General features: G+C 38.2%; 1 protein-coding gene across 6 annotated transcripts in view; it reads left to right on the plus strand.

Annotated features, from left to right (window-relative positions):
- Positions 1 to 20,691, plus strand: part of Cdc27 (cell division cycle 27) — a 43,999-nt gene that overhangs the window by 15,431 nt on the left and 7,877 nt on the right. For 4 of the 6 annotated variants that reach the window (XM_034507262.2, XM_076935629.1, XM_076935631.1 and 1 more), the window contains 11 exons: positions 1,506 to 1,603; positions 2,349 to 2,503; positions 2,608 to 2,819; positions 3,950 to 4,064; positions 4,755 to 4,870; positions 8,620 to 8,719; positions 9,758 to 9,965; positions 10,500 to 10,672; positions 13,592 to 13,744; positions 15,594 to 15,802; positions 18,037 to 18,154. In XM_034507262.2, the coding sequence (XP_034363153.1) occupies positions 1,506 to 1,603; positions 2,349 to 2,503; positions 2,608 to 2,819; positions 3,950 to 4,064; positions 4,755 to 4,870; positions 8,620 to 8,719; positions 9,758 to 9,965; positions 10,500 to 10,672; positions 13,592 to 13,744; positions 15,594 to 15,802; positions 18,037 to 18,154 (1,657 nt within the window). The remainder of the gene's footprint in view (positions 1 to 1,505; positions 1,604 to 2,348; positions 2,504 to 2,607; positions 2,820 to 3,949; positions 4,065 to 4,754; positions 4,871 to 8,619; positions 8,720 to 9,757; positions 9,966 to 10,499; positions 10,673 to 13,591; positions 13,745 to 15,593; positions 15,803 to 18,036; positions 18,155 to 20,691) is intronic. The other 2 variants (XM_076935630.1, XM_034507266.2) reach the window with 1 other exon arrangement.

The following is a 20,691-nucleotide window of genomic DNA, read 5'->3' on the forward strand; positions in this document are numbered from 1 at the left end:
ATAGAATCTTGAAGGCAGGTTTCAATAATGCGAATTAAGTATTATTTTCTTCCAATATATAGTAACCTTCAAAAATTTTTAACATGCATGAACTCAGAATTACTATATAATAGAAACATGAATCTCACTCTTGTTTTAAAAAATACTTTTGAAGTAGAAAAATAGAAAATATTCAATGCCCATGGAGATTTTTTTTCATGTAATACATGCTGTCTGTTATGCATTATGAGAGAAATGATTAAAGCCTACTTTCCTCCAAAAAACAAAATAGAAAAATAAAAAAAGAATGAAACTGCTTTTAAAGAAAAAGTAGCCAGGTATGGTAGTATATGCCTTTAATCTTAGCACTTAGGAAGCAGAGTTTAAGGCCAGTGTGGTCTATGTGGTGGGTTCTGGGACATTCAGGGGTACAAAGTGAGATTCTGTCTCAAACAATAAATAAACTTAAAATTACTTTTTGTGGAGAATAAATTATCTGGTTAAATAGGGGGTTATTTTAGATGATGTCAGATCGTTCATACCACATTTGTGAACTAGAATAAAGAAAGATAGTATCTTACTTACTTAAAAATGGAGTTGAAGCCAGGTAGTAGTGGTGCATGCCTTTAGTCCCAGCACTTGGGAGGTGGAGGCAGATGAATCTCTGAGTTCCAAGACAGCCAAGGCTACACAGAGAAACCATGTCTCAAAAATGAAGAAGGAAAAAAAAAAAAAAAAAAAAAAACACACATGAAGTTGGATGCTTTCATCCAACTATGATTATTTTGTCATTCATTCAAGGGACATTTGAGGTTCTCTCATTGTAGCTGAACACAGTAAGTACTTGGTCCTGGGAATATTAAAGGAAGTAACTCACATTTTGTGATAGAGAAGGAAGAAACAGTGGATGAAAACTTTTATTATTATGAAAAAGTATTGTAATAGGTTTGGGCAATATTTTGATCAGGTGAGAGAATGCTCGTTTTAATTGGTTAAGAATAAAAGGTTCGGAAGCAGAGGCAGACAGATTTCTGAGTTCAAGGCCAGCCTGGTCTCCAGAGTGAGTTCCAGGACAGCCAGGGCTATACAGAGAAACCCTGTCTCTGTATAAACAAAAAACCCCAAAAAACAATAAAAGACTCAGTGGCAGGCTCTTGCCCAGTGTATTGCAACAGGCCTTGCCTTCCATCCTCAGTGCTGAGTAGGGAGGGGAGTAATAGAAGGTCCCTAGAAGATAGCTGATAGATAGCAAAAAGAGTCATTTCTATAAGGTGACTCCTCAAAGAAAGTAGGTGTTTGAGGACAATAAGTGATTTACGGGGAGTAATGGGGGGCTGAAAAAATAAAAGTCCCATGGATTCCTTTGCTACTTATGACTTTTATTGCTTTTAGAAAATTAGAATTTAGGGAAGCATCAAAAATAGTGCTGTAAAAATTTATATAAAATTTACCTAGTTTTTATATCAAAAATTATAAGAAAAGCTTTGGGGCTTATAGTTTGTATAATCCATCGTTTCTCTCCACAGCAAGACAGATCGGCTTGCCAAAGGATCAGAATGTTACCAAAAGAGCCTTAGTTTAAATCCTTTCCTCTGGTCTCCCTTTGAATCGTTATGTGAAATAGGTAAGCTCATGGAGGTGGTAGGAGGATTCTTCCTCTTTCCTTCTCTTTTCTATTTTTTTTTTTTTTTCTTTTTGTTTGATTTGGTTTGGTTTTTCGAGACAGGGTTTCTCTGTGTAGCCCTAGCTGTCCTGGAACTCATTCTGTAGACCAGGCTGGTCTCAAACTCAAAATCCACTGGGATTAAAGTCGTGTGCCACCACTGTCCGGCTTGTTTTGTATTTTTTGAGTCTAGGTTTTTTTTCTGTGTAGCTGTGGCTGTCCTGAAACTCACTCTTGTAGACCAGGCTGACCTTGAACTCACAGAGATCACCTCCCTTTGCCGGCACTAAAGGCGTTTGCCACTGCATCCTGGCAGAAGGATCTTAGGTTTACTGCCAGTTTACGCTTCATTCGGCTTCAAGACTAGGCGAGCTTACAGGTGACCCTATATCAAAACAAATCTTAATTCACTCAGAGGTTTTCAGGTTGGACAGCAGATACCTTTACCCACTAAACGTTCTTGCTGGCCCTGACTTATGATACTCAAAATTTATAATTTAGTTTATTTTGCAAATGTACATCTTTAATTTAAGGGTTAACTTTTATTAATAAATTAATGATTGGGCTTTTGCAAGGTAAGATTGATTATATAAGTGGGTGGAAGAATTTTGAAACTCCAAGGCTTTATTTGACTTATGTGTACTTGAAAAGAGATTATCCCTCAGAAGCAAGTTTTTGTTTTGTTTTTGTCTTTTGGTCTTCACAGGTGAGAAGCCGGATCCTGACCAAACATTTAAATTAACATCTCTACAGAATTTTAGCAGTTGTCTTCCCAACACTTGTACAACTCTAATATCTAATCACAGTTTATCTCACAGACAGCCTGAGACAGTCCTTACAGAAACACCCCAAGACACAATTGTAAGTGCATTTCTTCTAGTGTTCAGAGTATTCTGAAAGCCCACGAGAATGATTGGAACTAAACAGTGTATCATAAGTGACATGGTAGAAAATTTCTGTTTCAGGAATTAAACAGACTGAACTTAGAATCTTCCAATTCAAAGCACTCCTTGAATACAGATTCCTCCGTGTCTTACATTGATTCAGCTGTAATTTCACCAGATAGCGTCCCCCTTGGAACTGGTACTTCCATATTATCTAAACAGGTTCAAAATAAACCAAAAACTGGTCGAAGTTTATTAGGAGGACCAACTGCTCTTAGCCCATTAACCCCAAGGTAAGTCACACAAGATATTTTCAAATGTATTCTAATATATAAATGATCTTTAGTAGATCCTATTATTAATAATGTAAATTAATTTAAGCAGCATCTTCTCAAAACAGTATGACAGAGTGGCATTCTATTTTCAGAAAATGGAGTAAAATACAATACATCTATACACAATACATCTATAAAATTTTTGAGTTAAATATTAAAAGGGTGAGAAGGTAGCTCAGTTGGAAGAATGTTTGTATAGCATTCACATAGTTCAGGCTTGATTCTTAGCACTCTGTAAACTGGGCAAGGTTTTAAATGCATGTAATTTTAGTACTTGGGAGGCGGGAACCAGGAAGGTCAGAAGTTCCAGGTCATCCCCAGCTATGAGTTAGAAAATCAAAGCCTATGATATGTGATGATCTTTCTCAAAATAAAATTAAGCAGAGAAAAAATATTAAAGCTTCTTAAGTATGCATCAATTAGTATATGTATTAAAAGATACAATCTTTATGGCTATGCACAAAGCAGTAAATCCCTCCAAATGAATGCAGAATTTCCAGTTCTCTTTTCTAAAACATGGAGGAGGAATTGACACTTATCATTGGAAAATATGTTGTCAAAATTATTAAAAGTATATGTGTATATAATAGCACATCACAAAGGATACATATATCAAACATGTCAGAACTATCAAACAAAACTCATGAAAGACTAGACAATGGAGTCTCAAGGCCAGAAAGCTATTAAAATAATAGCATGACCAGGAGATTGATTAGGGCATCTGCAGAGACCAATGGGTAACTGTATCGATAATTATTTAGTAATTACCAGTATTCTCTAGGACATTGTCTCCATTGTTCCAAAAATTGGAGTTTATTTTCATCATTTGGATCTTAGCTTTTAAATAGCCAGTCCATTTCTAAGATCAGTAGCCACTGCTCTCTTCAGGTCCTTGTCCTGTCTCTGTGGTTCTTGGGGGGGTGGAGTCCTCTACATTCATAGCTCATGTTAAATCTGCCCCCCAGGTCCTCTTTGCCCTGAAGACTGACTTGCCATTCTCTTCCTTTTAGACCTTCTAATTTAAGTATACTGCTGCTTTATATATGCCTTGATGACTTTTTGACACCTTGATTTCAACCTCTTCTCAGTTTTGGGATTTTGCCATTAGAAACCCCAAGTCCTGGAGATGGATCCTATTTACAAAACTACACTAATACACCTTCTGTAATTGACGTGCCGTCCACCGGAGCACCTACAAAAAAGGTATTCTCTATGCAAAATGTAGTTTGGGTATTGATTAAAGAAACTTATTTAAAACTACAATCTATTAAGGTAATTTCAAGAGAATCCAACTTTATATAATTACTACTTTGTTAGAGTTACTGACCAGACCACAGAAGAGTGTCCTTTGTTGTACTTAGTCTGTCTCCTGTATCAGACTCATGGATGTTGGCTTTTTCAACTTACACTTCTAGTTCTTTTCAATATCTAGCTATTTGAATGTCCATAAGCTAAATTAAGATTGTTTCTGTCGCATTAGACAATTATGTCAAAAGAAGCAATCAGAGTTTTGCTTTTTTCTCTTCCCCTTCCAGGCATGCAGAAATAAATAAATTAAAAAAATTAGAAAAAGTAGGAAGCAAAGGAGCAGTATCTTTATAATTTAGTCTCCTCAGACTTTTAGTTAACTGTTCTACTAAGTGCAAAAGGAATAGTATAAAATCTTGCTGTTTCGTTTTCTTTGTATTTAGCAAATTAATTCATAAATGTTGAAAGTAATAGCTGTCTTAAACTTTTTAACACAATATAGCGATGATAATGATTGCTTGAGGGTGGCATTATCTATCCTGAGCTATTTCCATGGAGACAGTGTAGAGAGGAGCACCATAGTGTCTTTTTATCATTTGCAGTACAATCTATAATCACCAACCTTAGACTTTCCGTGTTTTACAGTCTGTTGCAAGAATGGGCCAAACTGGAACAAAGTCTGTCTTCTCACAGAGTGGAAATAGTCGAGAAGTCACACCAGTACTTGTTGCACAAACACAAAGTTCTGGCCCACAAACAAGGTATTTATTATGGTGTCTGTTTCGCCAAAGTAACGTATATGCTCCTTCAAAATTATTTTGTTCATAGACACTTGACCTTTAGAGCAAGTATACATAGATTTCTTTCTTTTTGTAGTGTTTATTTGTTTGTATTTATTTATGGAGGTTTTTGGGGGGGTGTGGGGATAAGGTTTCTCTGTGTTAGCCTTGGCTGTCCAGGAACTCATCCTGTAGACCAGGCTGGCCTCAAACTCAGGCCTGTCTTTGCCTCCCTAGTGCTAGAAATAAAGACATGCACCACCACCACTGTGTGTTTTGTTTCTGAGGCAGAGTCTATATTATGTAGTCCTTGGCTGTCCTGGAACTCACTATATAGACCAAGCTGAGGTCTGGCTACCTCTGCCTTCCAAGTGCTGAGATTAAAGGTGTCTGCCAGCACACACAGCAAATACAGATTTCACTCTGTCTTCACCCTAATATGATTTCTGCACACCAGTCGTAAAATTGAGCTTCAGATACTGTCACAGTTACAGTTATAGTCTTAACTATTTTAAAGGAACCAGTATACCTGAATGTTAGGGTTCTAGTCAGGAATACAGCTTGCAGACTGTGGTTAAATAGGGTCCTTTTAATAAGAATTACTTGACTGAATGGTTGACTTGATGTTTTTTGTTTTGCAGGGCAGGCAGTTATTACTGCTTGCTTGTGAAAGAGTGAGTACCTGGACATGGCAGGTACTCATCTGTAACCCCAGCACTAAGAGGTGTAGGCAGGAGGATGCAGAGAACTTACTACCAGCTAGCCTAGTGAGAGTGAACTTTGGGTTCAATGAGAAACCTGATTTATGAGAATATGATGAAGAACCATAGAGGAAGCTCCCTGAAACCCTCTTCTAACCTCTGCTTATATACTTAGAAGTGTGGATGTGTATGAGCACACACCTTAAAACTGGGGTAGAAAGGAATAAAACAAAGATATTTTGTTTCCTGGCTCAGTGGTTAAGAATGTTAACTGCTCTTGCAAAGGACTGGGGTTTGGTTTCTATATGGTGGGTTACAGTTGTGTAACTCCAGCTTGAGTGAATCTGATGCTTTCTTCTGGCCTTTGCAGGCTTCTGCACGTGTGTGATACATATAACTCACAGGCAAACATAAATGCACATTAAATTAAAAGTAAATAATTAAAAGCTTTTAGGAATAAATTGATTACTCCAAAACATTCCCTCTGCTTGCTCTACTGAGAGATCTCTCTAAAGCTATCTCTGAGCATGTCTTACTCACTGGTCGGTATCTTAGTTTTAGAAATTTTTTGACCAAAATAGATAGGTGATACAAAGGTTGATTTCACTTGTCAAGTTGTGGCAGGGTCTGGAATCAACTAATGAAGGGTTGTCTAGAGTAGGTTGCCCTGTGCGCATGTCTGTGAAAGGTTTTCCTAATAGGGATAGTTGAGGTAGGAAGACCCACGCTGATTATGGATAGTACCTACGTTTTGTGAACTAGGCTTTGGACTTAACTAGAGAGAAGGAATTGAACACAGCTCTTTGCTTCTTAACTGTGAATGCAAAGTGGCCTGCTTTCTAGAGCTTCTGCTGCTATGACATCTCCCAACCCCACCATAATCTACTTGTGACTTAAAATAAAATTCTTTCTACAGTTGCTTTGCTAAGTATTCAGAAACCAAGAAAGATAACTAGTAGAATTACCCATGCTTTATGAAGGATTTAGTCCGTGAGCTTTCTGCCTTCCCCATTTTATATAGAGGCTCATATATCCTAGGATGGCTACAAACTTGCTATGTATCTTAAGAATAACCTTAAACTACTAATCCACCTGCCTCCACCTCTAAAGTGCTGGGATTACAATCAGTGCAATGTACCAAGTTCAAACCTAGAGTTCAAACCTAGGACTTTGTGCATGCTGAGGAGGCACCCTGCCATCTCAGCTGTATCCTCAGACGCATTCATTGTCTACTCTTCTTGTTGTCTGTTTGAAACCGTGTCTCGTTATACCCCTTACCCAGTCTTAATTAAATCATTTTAAGTTTTAAGTTTATTATGTTTTCTGTTTGTTCCATTGGTTTTTTTTTTGTTTGTTTGGTTTTTTTTGGTTTTTTTTTTGAGACCAGATGTATATTTTAGATTGTCCTTGAATTGAGAACCTTCTGTCTATCTCGACTTCCCTTAGTATAGGGATTGCAGGCATTATTACTACCACGCCCAACTAAGTTGAATTGCATTCTAAGAATAGAATTCTTGGTGCTGAAGATATGGCCTAGCTGTTAACACTTGCTGTTCTTGCAGATTATCTGGCTTCACTTCCCAGCACCCACTTTGGGTGGCTTACAACTGCCTGTTAACTGCAATTTTACAGAATCTGATGCCCTCTTCTAGCAATCTGTGGTGCACATGTATACACGCAGGCACTGGTACATATTCATAAAAAACCTAGGTGTAGAAGCACACACCTTTAATACCAGCACTTGGGAGGCAGTGACAGGCAGATCTCTGAGTTCAAGGACAGCTTGCACTACATAATGAGTTCCAGGGACAGCCAGAGTTACATAGTTAGACCCTGCCACAAAAATAAATAAATAAACCAAATCTTAAAAATGGAATTAACTCTTAGCTAAGCATGGTGGCAACCACCTTTAATTCCAGGATTCAGGAGGCAGAGTCAGGCAGATTTCTGGGTTCAAGGTCATATTAGTCTACATAGAGAACTTTAGGCCAACCAGGGATACATAGTAAGACCATTTATTTATTTAATTTTTTTTTTTAAAGTTACATTTGGGACAGACCAATGCCTTAGCAGTTAAGAGGACTGCCATTCAGTTTCCAGCACCCACATGGTGGTTCACAATAGCCTGTAACTCTGTATCTATAATTCCAGGGGATACAGCACTCTTCTCTGGCTTCTACAAGTACTAGGCTTGCTTGTGGCACACTCATACATGTAGGCAAAACACTAATAGACATGAAAATAAAATTTTAAAGTAGAATTCTTTATGGTTTGCATTTCAAGTAAATCTGTACATAAGTAATGATCATAGTTTTTAATAAGAAAAAAACTTTGCTTCAGCTTGTGAATTTGTTTATTCTAGTAATTTTTTTAAATTTTTTCTAATATTTATTGTTTATTGACAGATACCACATTTAAGTAATTCGTGTCCAACTTTTTTATTTAACATTTTGTAGTTGCCAACATGTGCTCTAGACAGTTGTCCGTATATATTGTTATTGTTTTTTTTTGTGTGTGTGTGTGTGTGTGTGTGTGTGTGATGTGCATGCTAGTATTTGCAAGTGCACTCAGGCCAAAAGAGATAGCAGCATCACCTGGAACTAGACTTACTGGCCATTGTGAACCACCTAACATGGACACTAGGAATAAAGCTTGAGTCCTCTGGAAGAGCATCAAGTACTTTTTTTTTTTTTTCCGAGACAGGGTTTCTCTGTGTAGTCCTGGCTGTCCTGGAACTCACTCTGTAGACCAGGCTGGCCTCAGAAATCCACTTGCCTCTGCCTCCCAAGTGCTGGGATTAAAGGCGTGCGCCACCACTGCCCGGCTGCATCAAGTACTCTTAACCAGGGAACCATCCCTTCTAGCCTGGGAAGTTTTTAAATCCTTAGTCTTCTTAGAGATCTAAAAGAAACTAACCAAAAGACCAGTTTTAGAATAATTTATATTTCAATAAAGCAGAATTAAGAAAATAGATAATGGTCGTCATAAACCAAACATTAAATGTTAAGAAAATACCTTTTTTTTTTTTAGTACAACACCTCAGGTATTGAGCCCCACTATTACATCTCCCCCAAACGCATTGCCTCGAAGAAGTTCTCGCCTTTTCACTAGTGACAGTTCTACAACCAAGGTAAAGATTTCTGCCTGTCGTGTTTATTTAAAACTTCCTAAGCTGAAATTTCTATTGACTCCTAGCTTTATCTTAAATAAATAAAGGGTTTTGTTTTAATTTTTTTAGAGGGCTCATTATGTAGATCATGGAAGTTGCCCTCCTCCTGCCTTCTAGGGTGCTGGGATTATGGGATGCACCACCATGCTGAACTAAATCATTTCTTATTTGAAGAACTTAGCTATAATTTTTGTGAATCTGCTTGGTCATTGGTAAATATGTCAGTCTTGAAATGACCAAATCATAATAAAAACGTTAGTGGCTTTTTTCAGGAAATAGACTGGATGAAAGATGCAGCAATTTAAATGTAGTACAAATGGGTTTCTTTGTTCTGGAAAAATAATTCTATATCATAACTGTTATGGTTGGTTGCACAAATGGCTTTGATAAATTATATATATCTATATATATACTTGCAAAAGAATTCATATAAAAACTGGAAAATGTCAATGGGGTTTGTAGTTCATATCTTATCACTGAGAAGAGAATGAGTGGGAATTTGGTCTTGCTACTATCTTTGTAGAATTTTTCTTGGTCTGCTGACACATCGCAGTGAATGATTTTGTGCTTTGATATAATTAGTGCTGTATTTTCTTATCTTTAAATAATAAATGAGAATGTGATCCACTTTCAGAAAAGATCTGCCTTTAGTGAAGCCTGACCTCAGTTTCTGTTAGTTGGGCAATGTACTGTTACATTGAAAATGAAATGACTCTTGGCATGCTGGTTCATCCCTGTAATTCCAAGATTTGGGAGGGTAACGCAAGATTGCTTCAAGTTCCAGGTCAATGTAGGCCAAAAAGTAAGGCCCTGTCTCAAAACAAAAACAAACAAAAAAATTGGTCTTAAAGACTTGTTTTTATAAAATTTTTGATGAGAAAAACAAGAAGACTAATGAGGATTCTGCATTTCTTTTCTGTGTAGTACTGGTAGGAAATGTTAATGGAGACGTCTAGAAAAACGAGTATGATAAGCGTGGAATTTTATTCCTTTTTACAGGAGAATAGCAAAAAGTTAAAAATGAAGTTTCCACCTAAAATCCCAAACAGAAAAACAAAAAGTAAAACTAATAAAGGAGGAATAACTCAACCCAACATAAACGATAGTCTGGAAATTACAAAATTGGACTCTTCTATCATTTCAGAAGGGAAAATAACCACAATCACACCTCAGATCCAGGCATTTAACCTACAGAAGGCAGCAGCAGGTCTGTTTGTAAAAGCTTACAGTACTTCCTGTGATTCTACTTTATTTTATACTTATTTTGACTAAGTTTCTTCATGCCTTTATTGTTTTTAGATTAATACTGCCATTAAAAATTGTTTTAATGGATATTTTTATGTTTTAAAATTTGTGTCTCTTATTTCTATGGATATGTTTATCCCCAAAGAAGCCCAAATAGGACATGAATCCCATGGAACAGGAATTGTAGATGGTTGTGAGCTATCATGTAAACACTGGGAACTGGACAAAGAATGCTTTTAATAACTGAGCCCCCTTAAAAAAATTTTTTAACTTAATTACATTTTATTTTATTTTATTTAGAGTGAGTGTGTGTGTGTACACTATGTGGGGTCCCAGGGATCAAACTCAGGTCATCAGACAAGAACCTCTAACTACAAAGCAATCTTGTCAGCCCAAATACTGGAATTTTTTTTAAAGGAATAATTTGTAGTTAGCAGTTTTAGAAAACCAAAGTTGTATGTATTTCTCCTTTGTTTATCATATTGTTTTCTCCTAGAAGGTTTGATGAGCCTTCTTCGTGAAATGGGAAAAGGTTATTTAGCTTTGTGTTCATACAACTGCAAAGAAGCTATAAATATTTTGAGCCACCTACCTTCTCACCACTATAGTACTGGTTGGGTCCTGTGCCAGATTGGACGGGCTTATTTTGAACTTTCAGAATACATGCAGGTAAGTATACAAAGATGCATATATCTTTCTAGGATTAATTTAAGTTTCATGTTTAAGGCTAGTTTTTTAAGGCTAATATTTACCAATTTATTATGTGATATGTATATAATTATTTTTCTAGTATGTAAAATTGTCTTAGTTAGGATTACTATTGCTGTGGTGAAACACCATGACCAGAAGCAACTTGGGGAGGAAAGGGTTTATTTTGCTAGAAGTTCATCATCAAAAGCAGTGAGGAGGCTAGAAAGATGGCTTGGCTCAGTGGTTAAGATCACTGACTGCTCTTCCAGAGGTCCTGAGTTCAATTCCCAGCAACCACATGGTGGCTCATAGACATCTGTAATGGGGTCTGATGCCCTCTTCTGGTGTGTCTGAAGACAGCAAGTGTACTTATATACATAAAATAAATCTTTAAAAAAAAAAAAAAAAGCAGTGAGGGCAGGGATCTGGAGGAAGGGGCTGATGCACAGGCCATGGAGGGTGCTGCTTACTGGCTTGCTCCTCATGCTCAGCCTGTTTTCTTACACCCAGGACCACCAGCCCATGGATGGCACTGCCCACAATGGGCTAGGCCCTCCCTCATCAATCACTAATTAAGAAAATGCCATTCAGCCAGGCGGTGGTGGCGCACGCCTTTAATCCCAGCGCTTGGGAGGCAGAGGCAGGCAGATTTCTGAGTTCGAGGCCAGTCTGGTCTACAGAGTGAGTTCCAGGACAGCCAGGGCTACACAGAGAAACCCTGTCTCAAAAAAAAAAAAAAATGCCAGAGATTCTTATGGAGGTGTTTCCTCAGTTGAGGTTCTATTATTTTCAGAGTAACTTTAGCTTATATCAAATTGATATAAAACTAAAAGACAATAATTTATAAATAAAATTATTTCTTATATTGAGATAATTTAAACTTAGTGGGCTTTCTTGAAAAGGATTTTAAAAAACAATCAAGTTAATGTAAATTCTATAGTGGGTACAGAATTATATACTGATCTGAATGTTTGGCATTTAGTATATTTTATAAACTTAATGCCATGAAGAATATTATATTTAGTTGAAGATATGATGTCCTAATAACAGGTTTTTTTCTTTTGAGGCAGCATCTTTTCCCCTTGTAGCTCTGGCTGGCCTGGAACTTGCTATATAGACCACGTTCATCCCCCAAATGCTCGGTTTAAAGCCATACACCCCCATACCTGGCTGGTTTTGTTTTTGAGATAGGGTCTCAGGTAGGCCAGGCTGTCCTTGAACTCTATAAGCCATGATTATTCAAACTCCTGATTCTCTTCCCTTCCCTCGTAAATTGTGGGGGTTATAGATATTTCCTGCCATCCCTGATTTATGAACCCATGTAGGAGTTGAATCCAGGGCTCCATACATTCTAAGCCAACCTTACCAACTGAGAGGGAGCTCCTTCATCAGTCCTTCAATTTAATTCGTTAGTTTCTCTTTTGTTCTCATAGGTCATAATCACTTGTGGAGCTTGGTTTATTTGTTTGTTGGGTTTGGGGGGCTGTTTTTGTTTGTTTGTTTTTTGAGAAAGGTTTTTCTGTTTAACCTTGGCTGCCCTCAAAAACAGAGATCCACCTGCCTCTTCCTCCCAAGTGCTAGTACTAAAGGCATGCGATGCCACCACCAGGCTTTTTATTTTATTTTTGAAACAAGGTCTTGCTATGCAGTCCAGGTCCACCTTGATTCACTATATAGCCCAGGCTGGCCTCAGCTTGTTAGTCTTGCTGCTTTATATTCAGTCCTAGCTGATAATTGATTTTAAAAGGTGACAATAGCTTCTGAAAATTTTGAAGCCAAAAAGTATCTGTGTGGCTAATTTCTTTGTTATATAACCTATGTCTCTTAGAAGCACTCACAACTTTTAAAGAGATTTGAGGGGACTTACAAACCAGCAAACTGATTGTACATGACAGATCATTGTGTTTGGGGCAAAAGTTCCCAGTTTTGTAAATGTCCTTCCCCAGGGCTGGAGGATGACACGGCAGCTAGCAGCCCTTGTACTTGCAGAGGCCTAGTTCCCGACCCCACAGTGGCTCACAGTAGTCTGTAACTCCATCTCCAGGGCTTTGATGGGCTCTTCTGGCTTCTCAAGTACCTATGTACATAAAAGCAAATAACAGTTCTTCCCTTAGTTTCTGTCTTCATTAAATACGACCCAAATATTCCTTATTCTAAACTACAACTTTAAACACTTTGAACTTACTAAGGTGTCAAAACTAGATGACACATAAATGTGAAGTTGTTATAAAGTTTATATAAGAAGTACAGTTCTAGAAACTAAATATTTTGAGAGAGAAAAAAGTGACCTGTTAGCTATGGAGAGGCCTTAGAAAGGTGCTGTTGGTTAGTGGGTACTGTACCTCCATCAGACAGGCACTCGGTGCTCATCACTCAGTCTGCCGTAGACTTGGCAGCTACTCACCTTATCAGCCTCTAAAGCTTTCAGCTCAGCTTTTCAGTAAGTTTATTCTCTCTCTCTCTCTCCCCCTCCCTCCCTCTTTAAAATTATGTCTTATGTGAGTGTTTGCATGTATATATGTGTACCTTTCATGTGCCTGGTACCAGAAGAAGATGTTGGATCCTCTAGAACTACAGTTCCAGATACTTATAAGCTGCCAACCAAAGTCAGGTCCTCTTCAGGGCAGCCGGTGTTCCTTATCCCTCAGCCGGTCACTCCAGCCCCATCTTTGTCTTTTTATAGAAATTTCTTTTCAGGCTTCATGTCTTTATCCCTAGTTAAAATGCAGGAACTAGGCTAACTGGAGTATGATTGCCTCAGAATTTGACATCTCACAATGATTTCTCTTGTTACTAATTCACGTAAAGCATAGTCCTTGCAGAAAATTCAGTCCTGTGAAGACAGTGACCCACACTAGCCTATATGTACAGTTTCACTTACTAGTTCTTTCATTTCAGGCTGAAAGAATATTCTCAGAAGTTAGAAGACTTGAGAGTTTCAGAGTTGAAGGCATGGAGATCTACTCTACAACACTCTGGCATCTTCAGAAAGACGTTGCTCTTTCAGTTCTTTCAAAGGATTTAACAGACATGGATAAGAATTCTCCAGAGGTATGCTACCAGCAGTTTGTTCACATAGTCACTTTTTTTTTTTTTTTTTTTTAACTTAATTTTTGGGTGCAGTGCTAGTCTGGAACCCAGCACCAAGGGTATGCTTGGCACATAATCCTCAACTCTGAGTTAACATCCTTGACCCCAATGGCTTTGATCATCAGAACAAATATAGTCCTGTATCACTTAATGATATATTCTGACAAGTGCATTGTTAGGTAATTTTGTCATTTTTGCAAAGCGTCACAGGATATAATTACACAAGAGTTACATTATTCTTCACTACACAGCAAGTTTGATACTAACTCTGAACTTTATGAGATTGTCTCAGAGAAGACTTTTCTTACACATGCAAAAACGTCATGCTTGGCGCCTCGTGATTGTAACCTCAGTTCTTAGAAGGCCTGTCCAGACAACAAAACAGGACTCTAATCAAAAAACAAAAACAACAACAACAAAAAAAAAAACCTACCAGATTTAGTGTGTGTGTGTGTGGGGGGGGCACATTTATGCCATAGTGAGTATATTTGGATTTTAAGGGACAACATTTGGGAGTCCATTTATTTTTCCTTAAATTATGGGGACTCCAAGGATTTAACTCTAGGTCATCAGGCTTGGCAGCAAGCCCTCTTACCCACTAAGTCATCTTGCTGGCCCTTAATTGCTGTTTTAAGACATAGAGTTGATTCATATATACTAATAGTAAGTATATCAGGGCATCTCAAACATATTTAGTGAGGGTTTATTTGAAGGTCTTTACTTTTTTCAGGACTTGGCTGTTTTGACTATGCTGTTCTTTAACTCCTGAGCCTCCCATGTAGATCTCCCACAGATGGAATTGTAGGCATTCACCTGGCTTTTAGTGATACTTTTGTGAAATGCACATAAACCTGGATTCAAATTGCTGTTCTCACCTGGTTTCCGCAGACTCCACAAGTGCACAAACTCACAGGAAGACACAGATATTAATACTAATACTAATTATATATATAATCTTTTAAAAAATCAAAAACACGGGGCTATTAAGATGACTTAAGAATGTACTTGTGGAGCTGGTGAGATGATGGCTCAGCAGGTGACAGTTTGCCATGCATGTCTGTCCTCTGAGTTGGGTTTCCAGAACCCATAGTGGAAGGAAAAAAATAGCTCCCTGAAACTGAAACTGTTCTCTTGAGCCAACTGTGATGCCACATACCTTTAATCCCACACTCAGGGAGGCAGAGGCAGGCAGATCTCCAAGTTCAAAGCCAGCCTGGTGTCTACTGAGTGAGTTCTAGGACAGACAAGACTATACAGAGAAACTCTATCAAAGAAAAATACTCTGCTCTGACCTGCACACGTGGAGTTTGTGTGTGAGTAAAAGTTTTTAAAAAGAGAAAATGATAGTCAGGAATTTAAATTTCTTCAGGTTTTTTGTCTTCTAAATAAAATCCGAGGCCTGACTTTAGTCACAGGGTTGGTTTTGTTAAAAAGGAAAATAGAAGTTTGGTCAGTAAGATGGGTAAAAATGGTTGTGCCAGTGTGAGATCCTGAATGTGAATCTCCAGAACCCTCATAATGCCAGGCATAGTGTAAATAAACTGCTGTAATGCCAGCACCTCCACAGCGGGGAGATAGGAGCAGAAACAGGCAAGTCCCTGAAAGCTTGCTGGCAGCACAGAACAAACAACACAGACCCTGTCTCAAACAAGGAAAGCAAGGATCCACACTCAAACTACACATAGTTTCACAGGCCAAAATTAAATTCAAATACAAAAAATTAAAATTGTATGTTTTTACTTTTGACGATAATTTTCTTTATAGAGCATAAAAACTTTTAACTGATTGGTTTTTGTTTCTGTTTTGTCAGGCCTGGTGTGCTGCAGGGAATTGTTTCAGTCTACAACGGGAGCATGATATAGCAATTAAATTCTTCCAAAGAGCTATCCAGGTCGATCCAAATTATGCTTACGCCTATACTTTATTAGGACACGAGTTTGTGTTAACTGAAGAACTAGACAAAGCATTAGCATGTTTTCGAAATGCTATAAGAGTAAATCCCAGACATTATAATGCATGGTAAGTAAAGAGACAGTGTCTTAATAAAGACGGTTTTATTTATTTAATTTAATTTGTTTGCATGTATGTGTTGTATATGTATGGACTGTGTGGGCCACAGCAAATAGTGGAGGTTAGACTATAACATTAAGGGTTGGTTTTCTCCTAGGAATGAACTGGGCTTGCCAGGCTGGCAACAGGCACCTTTAGCCACTGAGTGCCTTTTTTAAGATTTTTTTTTATAGGTATGCCTGGTGTGTGTGTGTGTGTGTTGTATGTATGTATTATACATATATCACATGATGCATCACAAGCGTGCCTGGTGTCTTAGGGTTACCATTGCTGCAACAAATATCATTACCAAGAAACAAGTAGGGAAGAAAGTGTTTATTTGACTTAACTTCCATATTACTATTAATCATCAGAGGAAGTCAGGACAAGAACTCAAACAGTAGGAACCTGGAGGTAGAAGCTGATGCTTGCCTCTTACATACGTAAAACCTTGGATTCTCTTCTAGCCCCTGAACCACATATACTGACTGGGCTTAGTGGCTCATGCTGCAAACCCAGTCAGTACTGGTGAGGGAGAAATGGGAATCAGAAGTTCAGGGTTATCTTTAGCAACATAGTGAGTTGGAGGCCAGCCACTCTAGGCTGCATGAGACATACTCTCAGAAAGAAAGAAAGAGAGAAAGAGAGAGAGAGAGAGAGAAAAGCACAGACCAAACATTTATGAATAATAAAGTATAAAGAAATCATAGGAAAGATCAAAGTCTGTAGTGTGAACATGTCTAAATGTAAGTAAAGACTTAAAATTTAGAACAGAGACCAAGTAAAAGTACAATTAGGTAATAAGAAAGAACAAAGTTTGGGCAAAGAGATTCATGAGTTAAGGAAGGAGATATATTGCGCTAGAGAGATGGCTCAGCAGTTAAGAGCACTGACTCTTCTTCCTGAGGTCCTGAGTTCAATTCCCAGCACCCACATGGTGGCTCACAACCATCTGTAATGGCATCTGATGCCCTCTTCTGGTGTGTCTGAAGACAGCTGACAGTGTACTCACATACATAACATAAATAAATCTTTAAAAAAAAAAGACATATTTTTCCATTTCAACTCTATTGTAAGTTGTTGTTCTGTTTGGTTTTTGTGCTGGACATGTGGACTCCACTTCCTTTGTACTGATATACCAAGAACCATTTTTACTTTCCAAATGAATCCATGTATTATGTTGTTCCTTTGAGATGATGGTTATGAAAAGATGGTCTTTTTTTTTTTTTTTTTTTTTTAATGAACCATTAGTCCAATAGAAGCTAAACATGGTGAATAGGTTTGTTACCGTGTAGAATAGATTCACCGTGTAGAAAAAAGCCAGGTGATGCTGCAACATACCTTTAGTCCCGGCCTGGGGACGTAGAGGCTAACCAGGCGATTCTCTAAATTTGAGGCCAGCCTGGTTCACGGGACAGCCAGCGCTACACAGAGAAACCCTGTCTTAAAAAACAAAACAAAAATGTTCTGGAAGAAGAGTTTTTCTAACCCGCAATCTCCATCCCCCTTTTTTCTTTTGTTTAAACCACTCTATTATAATATTTTTATTTAATATGTAAATTATATTGCTATATAAACAATTGGTCTACATACAATAAAGTGTGGTGTAAAGAAAGAAGAAGATTGAGTTTACCAGAACCTGACAGCCATAGTGGAACATGCAATTATTTCCCAGCTATTTGGGAGGAGAATGGAAGATTGCTTGAGCCAGGAATTCAAGGCCAGTTTAGGCACATTAAAAAAATAATAATAATTTAGGCTGGGCAGTGGTGCTGCACACCTTTAACCCCAGCACTGGGGAACCAGAGGCAGGCAGATCTCTGTGAGGCAGGATAGCCAGAGCTACATAGAAGAACCCTGTCTTAAAACAAACAAACAAACAAGGAGTAATTTAGCAAAATGCTACATACATAATCACTACAGGAATTAGCTATTCCTTCAACATTAGAGTGGTGAGTTTAAAGGTGTGGCTTCTCTATCATAGTTTTGCCTGTTTGGGTAGTTTATTGTTTTCACTTATAAAAATATGTCTTCTAAAATGTTTCAGTGATATTTATTATGACTAATACTTTGTGTCTCCCCATAAGACATTTTTTCCCATTGTGTATTGAAATGCCAGGTACCTTAACTGTCTTATTAGTAGATGAACTAAACTAGCAGCCAAAACTTGTGTCCTTAAAAATCATACTTTCTTACAATTTCAGGTATGGTTTAGGAATGATTTATTACAAACAAGAGAAGTTCAGCCTCGCAGAAATGCATTTCCAGAAAGCACTTGATATCAACCCTCAGAGCTCAGTTTTACTTTGCCACATTGGAGTAGTAAGTAACTTTGTAAACATTGCTCTCTTACCTCCCTGTTAAGAGTTTAGGTGGCTTCATGGTTACTGTGAAAATTGAACTTTGTCTCAGAGTATTTTCCAGCTTAGCCAGCACCTTTCTGACTTCTCATGAGGAAATTGTCTTGTGGGGCTGAGGACGGGGCTGAGGAGCCACAGAGTTAGTCTTTAGCACGAGACTGAGCATCCTCACACTTAGAATCCTCACACTCCTTGGAGGTAGAAGCAGATGAGTCCCAAGTTGAAGGTCATTCTCATTAAACAAAGTAAGTTTAAGGCCAGCTTGGGGCTACTCTAAGACCTGTCTCCAGATCCAGAGAGGAGGAACTAAGGAAATCCCTGTGTGTTGGTATACTCTATTTGTTTGTTGTTTTGTTTTGGGGGGTGTGTGTATGTCTGTCTCAAATGATGTTTCATTGCTTAAGATTTGTTTTATTTTTTATTATGTGTATGAATGTGTTAACTACAGATGCCCAGAGAAGCCAAAGGCATCACTTTCCTGAAGTTGGAGTTACAGGCACTGTGAGCCATCTGGCGTGGGTGCTGGGAACCACACAAACTGCACCTAGACAAGACCATCTCTCCAGTGACTCATTTTGTTTCTTTTGAGACAGTTTTGCAAAGCCCAGGCTGTAATGTGTAATTGAGTGACACGGGATTCATGAACAAGTTCTTTGAACAGAGGTTAATATTTGGAGGGTCATAACAATCCTTTAGAAATGCTTTATTTGCATAAATGATAAATGCTTTTGTGAAGGGTAGAGTCAAACTTTACTTTTAGACTTCGTGGAAAGTATCTACTATAAAGATCAAATCATGGGGCTGGAGAAGTGGCTCAGTGGTTAAGCAGAGGAGTTTGGTACCTAGCATCTACTTCAGGCAGCTCACAACCACCTGTAATTCAAGCTCCATAGGATCTGAGGCTCCAAGCCACCACAGGCAACTACATTCATATGTATGTGTGTACACACACACAAACACACACACACACACACACACACACGTACACATAATTCAAAATCAATCTTTTTAAAAATATTGAATTATGAGTATCATCATTGGCTTCCGGTGGTTGATTAGAAGTCTGAGGACCTAGGTTTTAATCTTAAAAGAAATTATTTAACAGCTCTGAAGTTCAGGATGCTTTTTAAACAATTATTGGGGAGGGGCAGGGGACAGTCGACTTGGTTCTGTCTTCTACTTTACATGGGTACATGGGTTCTAGGGATTGAACTAAGATTGAGCTCTTCACCAACAGCTCAGGTTTTCTGGCTCTCAGTGCTAGCTTTGAAATGGAACACTTGCTAGACTTAGAAGAGAATTAGAGATAATCTGTTTTGTTGTTTTGTCTTTTTTTTTTCCAGAGCTGAGGACCGCTAGGCAAGCACTCTACCACTGAGCTAAATCCCCAACCCCTAGAGCTAATCTGTTAATCACTTAGTGTCTCAGTTATTTTTCTATTGCTGTGATAAAACACCAAGACCAAGGCAACTTGGAAAGTGTTTAATTTGGCTTACAGTTTCAGGGAATTAAAGTTCAGTATGGTAGAGCAAAGGAACAAGAGAAACTGGGGATGAAGTGATCTTTTGAAACCTCCAAACCTACCCTCAGTGACACCCCCTCCAACAAGACCAAGTCTTCTGATCCTATTCAAACAGTCCTACCAACTCTCAACCAAATATTCAAACATGAATCATTCTTGTTCTAAACAACACTCATAGTAATGAATTACTTAGTACACTTAAACCCCTGTAGACAATGCAGTTAGATTACACAGTCCCATCTCCAAAAGTTTTATCTTAATAACTCATAGAATTGTAAGCTCTTTAAGTTAGGATAGATGGTAGAGTGCTTTATCTAATTGACAATTGTGATGGACTGGATGTTAATTATATATTATAGTTTGTAATTTACATAATTGTTAGGTTACGCTCAATTCATATCTAAGAGAAGAGTCTTTTGTTTTTGTTTTAATTTGGACAGAGAAGGTGAGATGTTGGAGATTGGTTCTGCTCCCAAAAAGCTGCACTTCCAGACCTGAGGGTCCCTGCCCCCAGCTGGCTTCAATTGATAATAAAGCATTGCCATACAGCCACTGACTAGGCAGAAAGACAAACGCAGGACTTTTAGATTGCACAGGCAAGGGCCTGGGAGAGAGAGGAGAGAATCACCATGACAGGGAAGAAGAAAGATGAAACTTACAGGCCTGCTGGCATGTAAGAATCCAGGAAAGCAGCCCTAGAGGCTACTTCCCCAGTTGGGTCTGGGATAGCAGAGGTGAAATATAAATTTTAAAAGATATTAACTCAGGAATACCGGGGGGGGGGGGGGGGGAGGGAATGGTATTTGCTAGCCTCAGGGAAATTTAGAAGTGCCTAGCCATTGAGCTAGTCAAGGCATATCAAAATTAACTTGTGTGTGTGCCTTTCATTGGAGAATCTAGAGGGCTATGGCTGGTGACTAGAAGATCAACCTGCTGGGAGCCAAAGCCAGTTAACCAATTCTCTGCCACAGTTTTGA

This window comes from Arvicanthis niloticus, chromosome 6, assembly GCF_011762505.2.
Source record: "Arvicanthis niloticus isolate mArvNil1 chromosome 6, mArvNil1.pat.X, whole genome shotgun sequence".
Classification (NCBI taxonomy): domain Eukaryota; kingdom Metazoa; phylum Chordata; class Mammalia; order Rodentia; family Muridae; genus Arvicanthis; species Arvicanthis niloticus.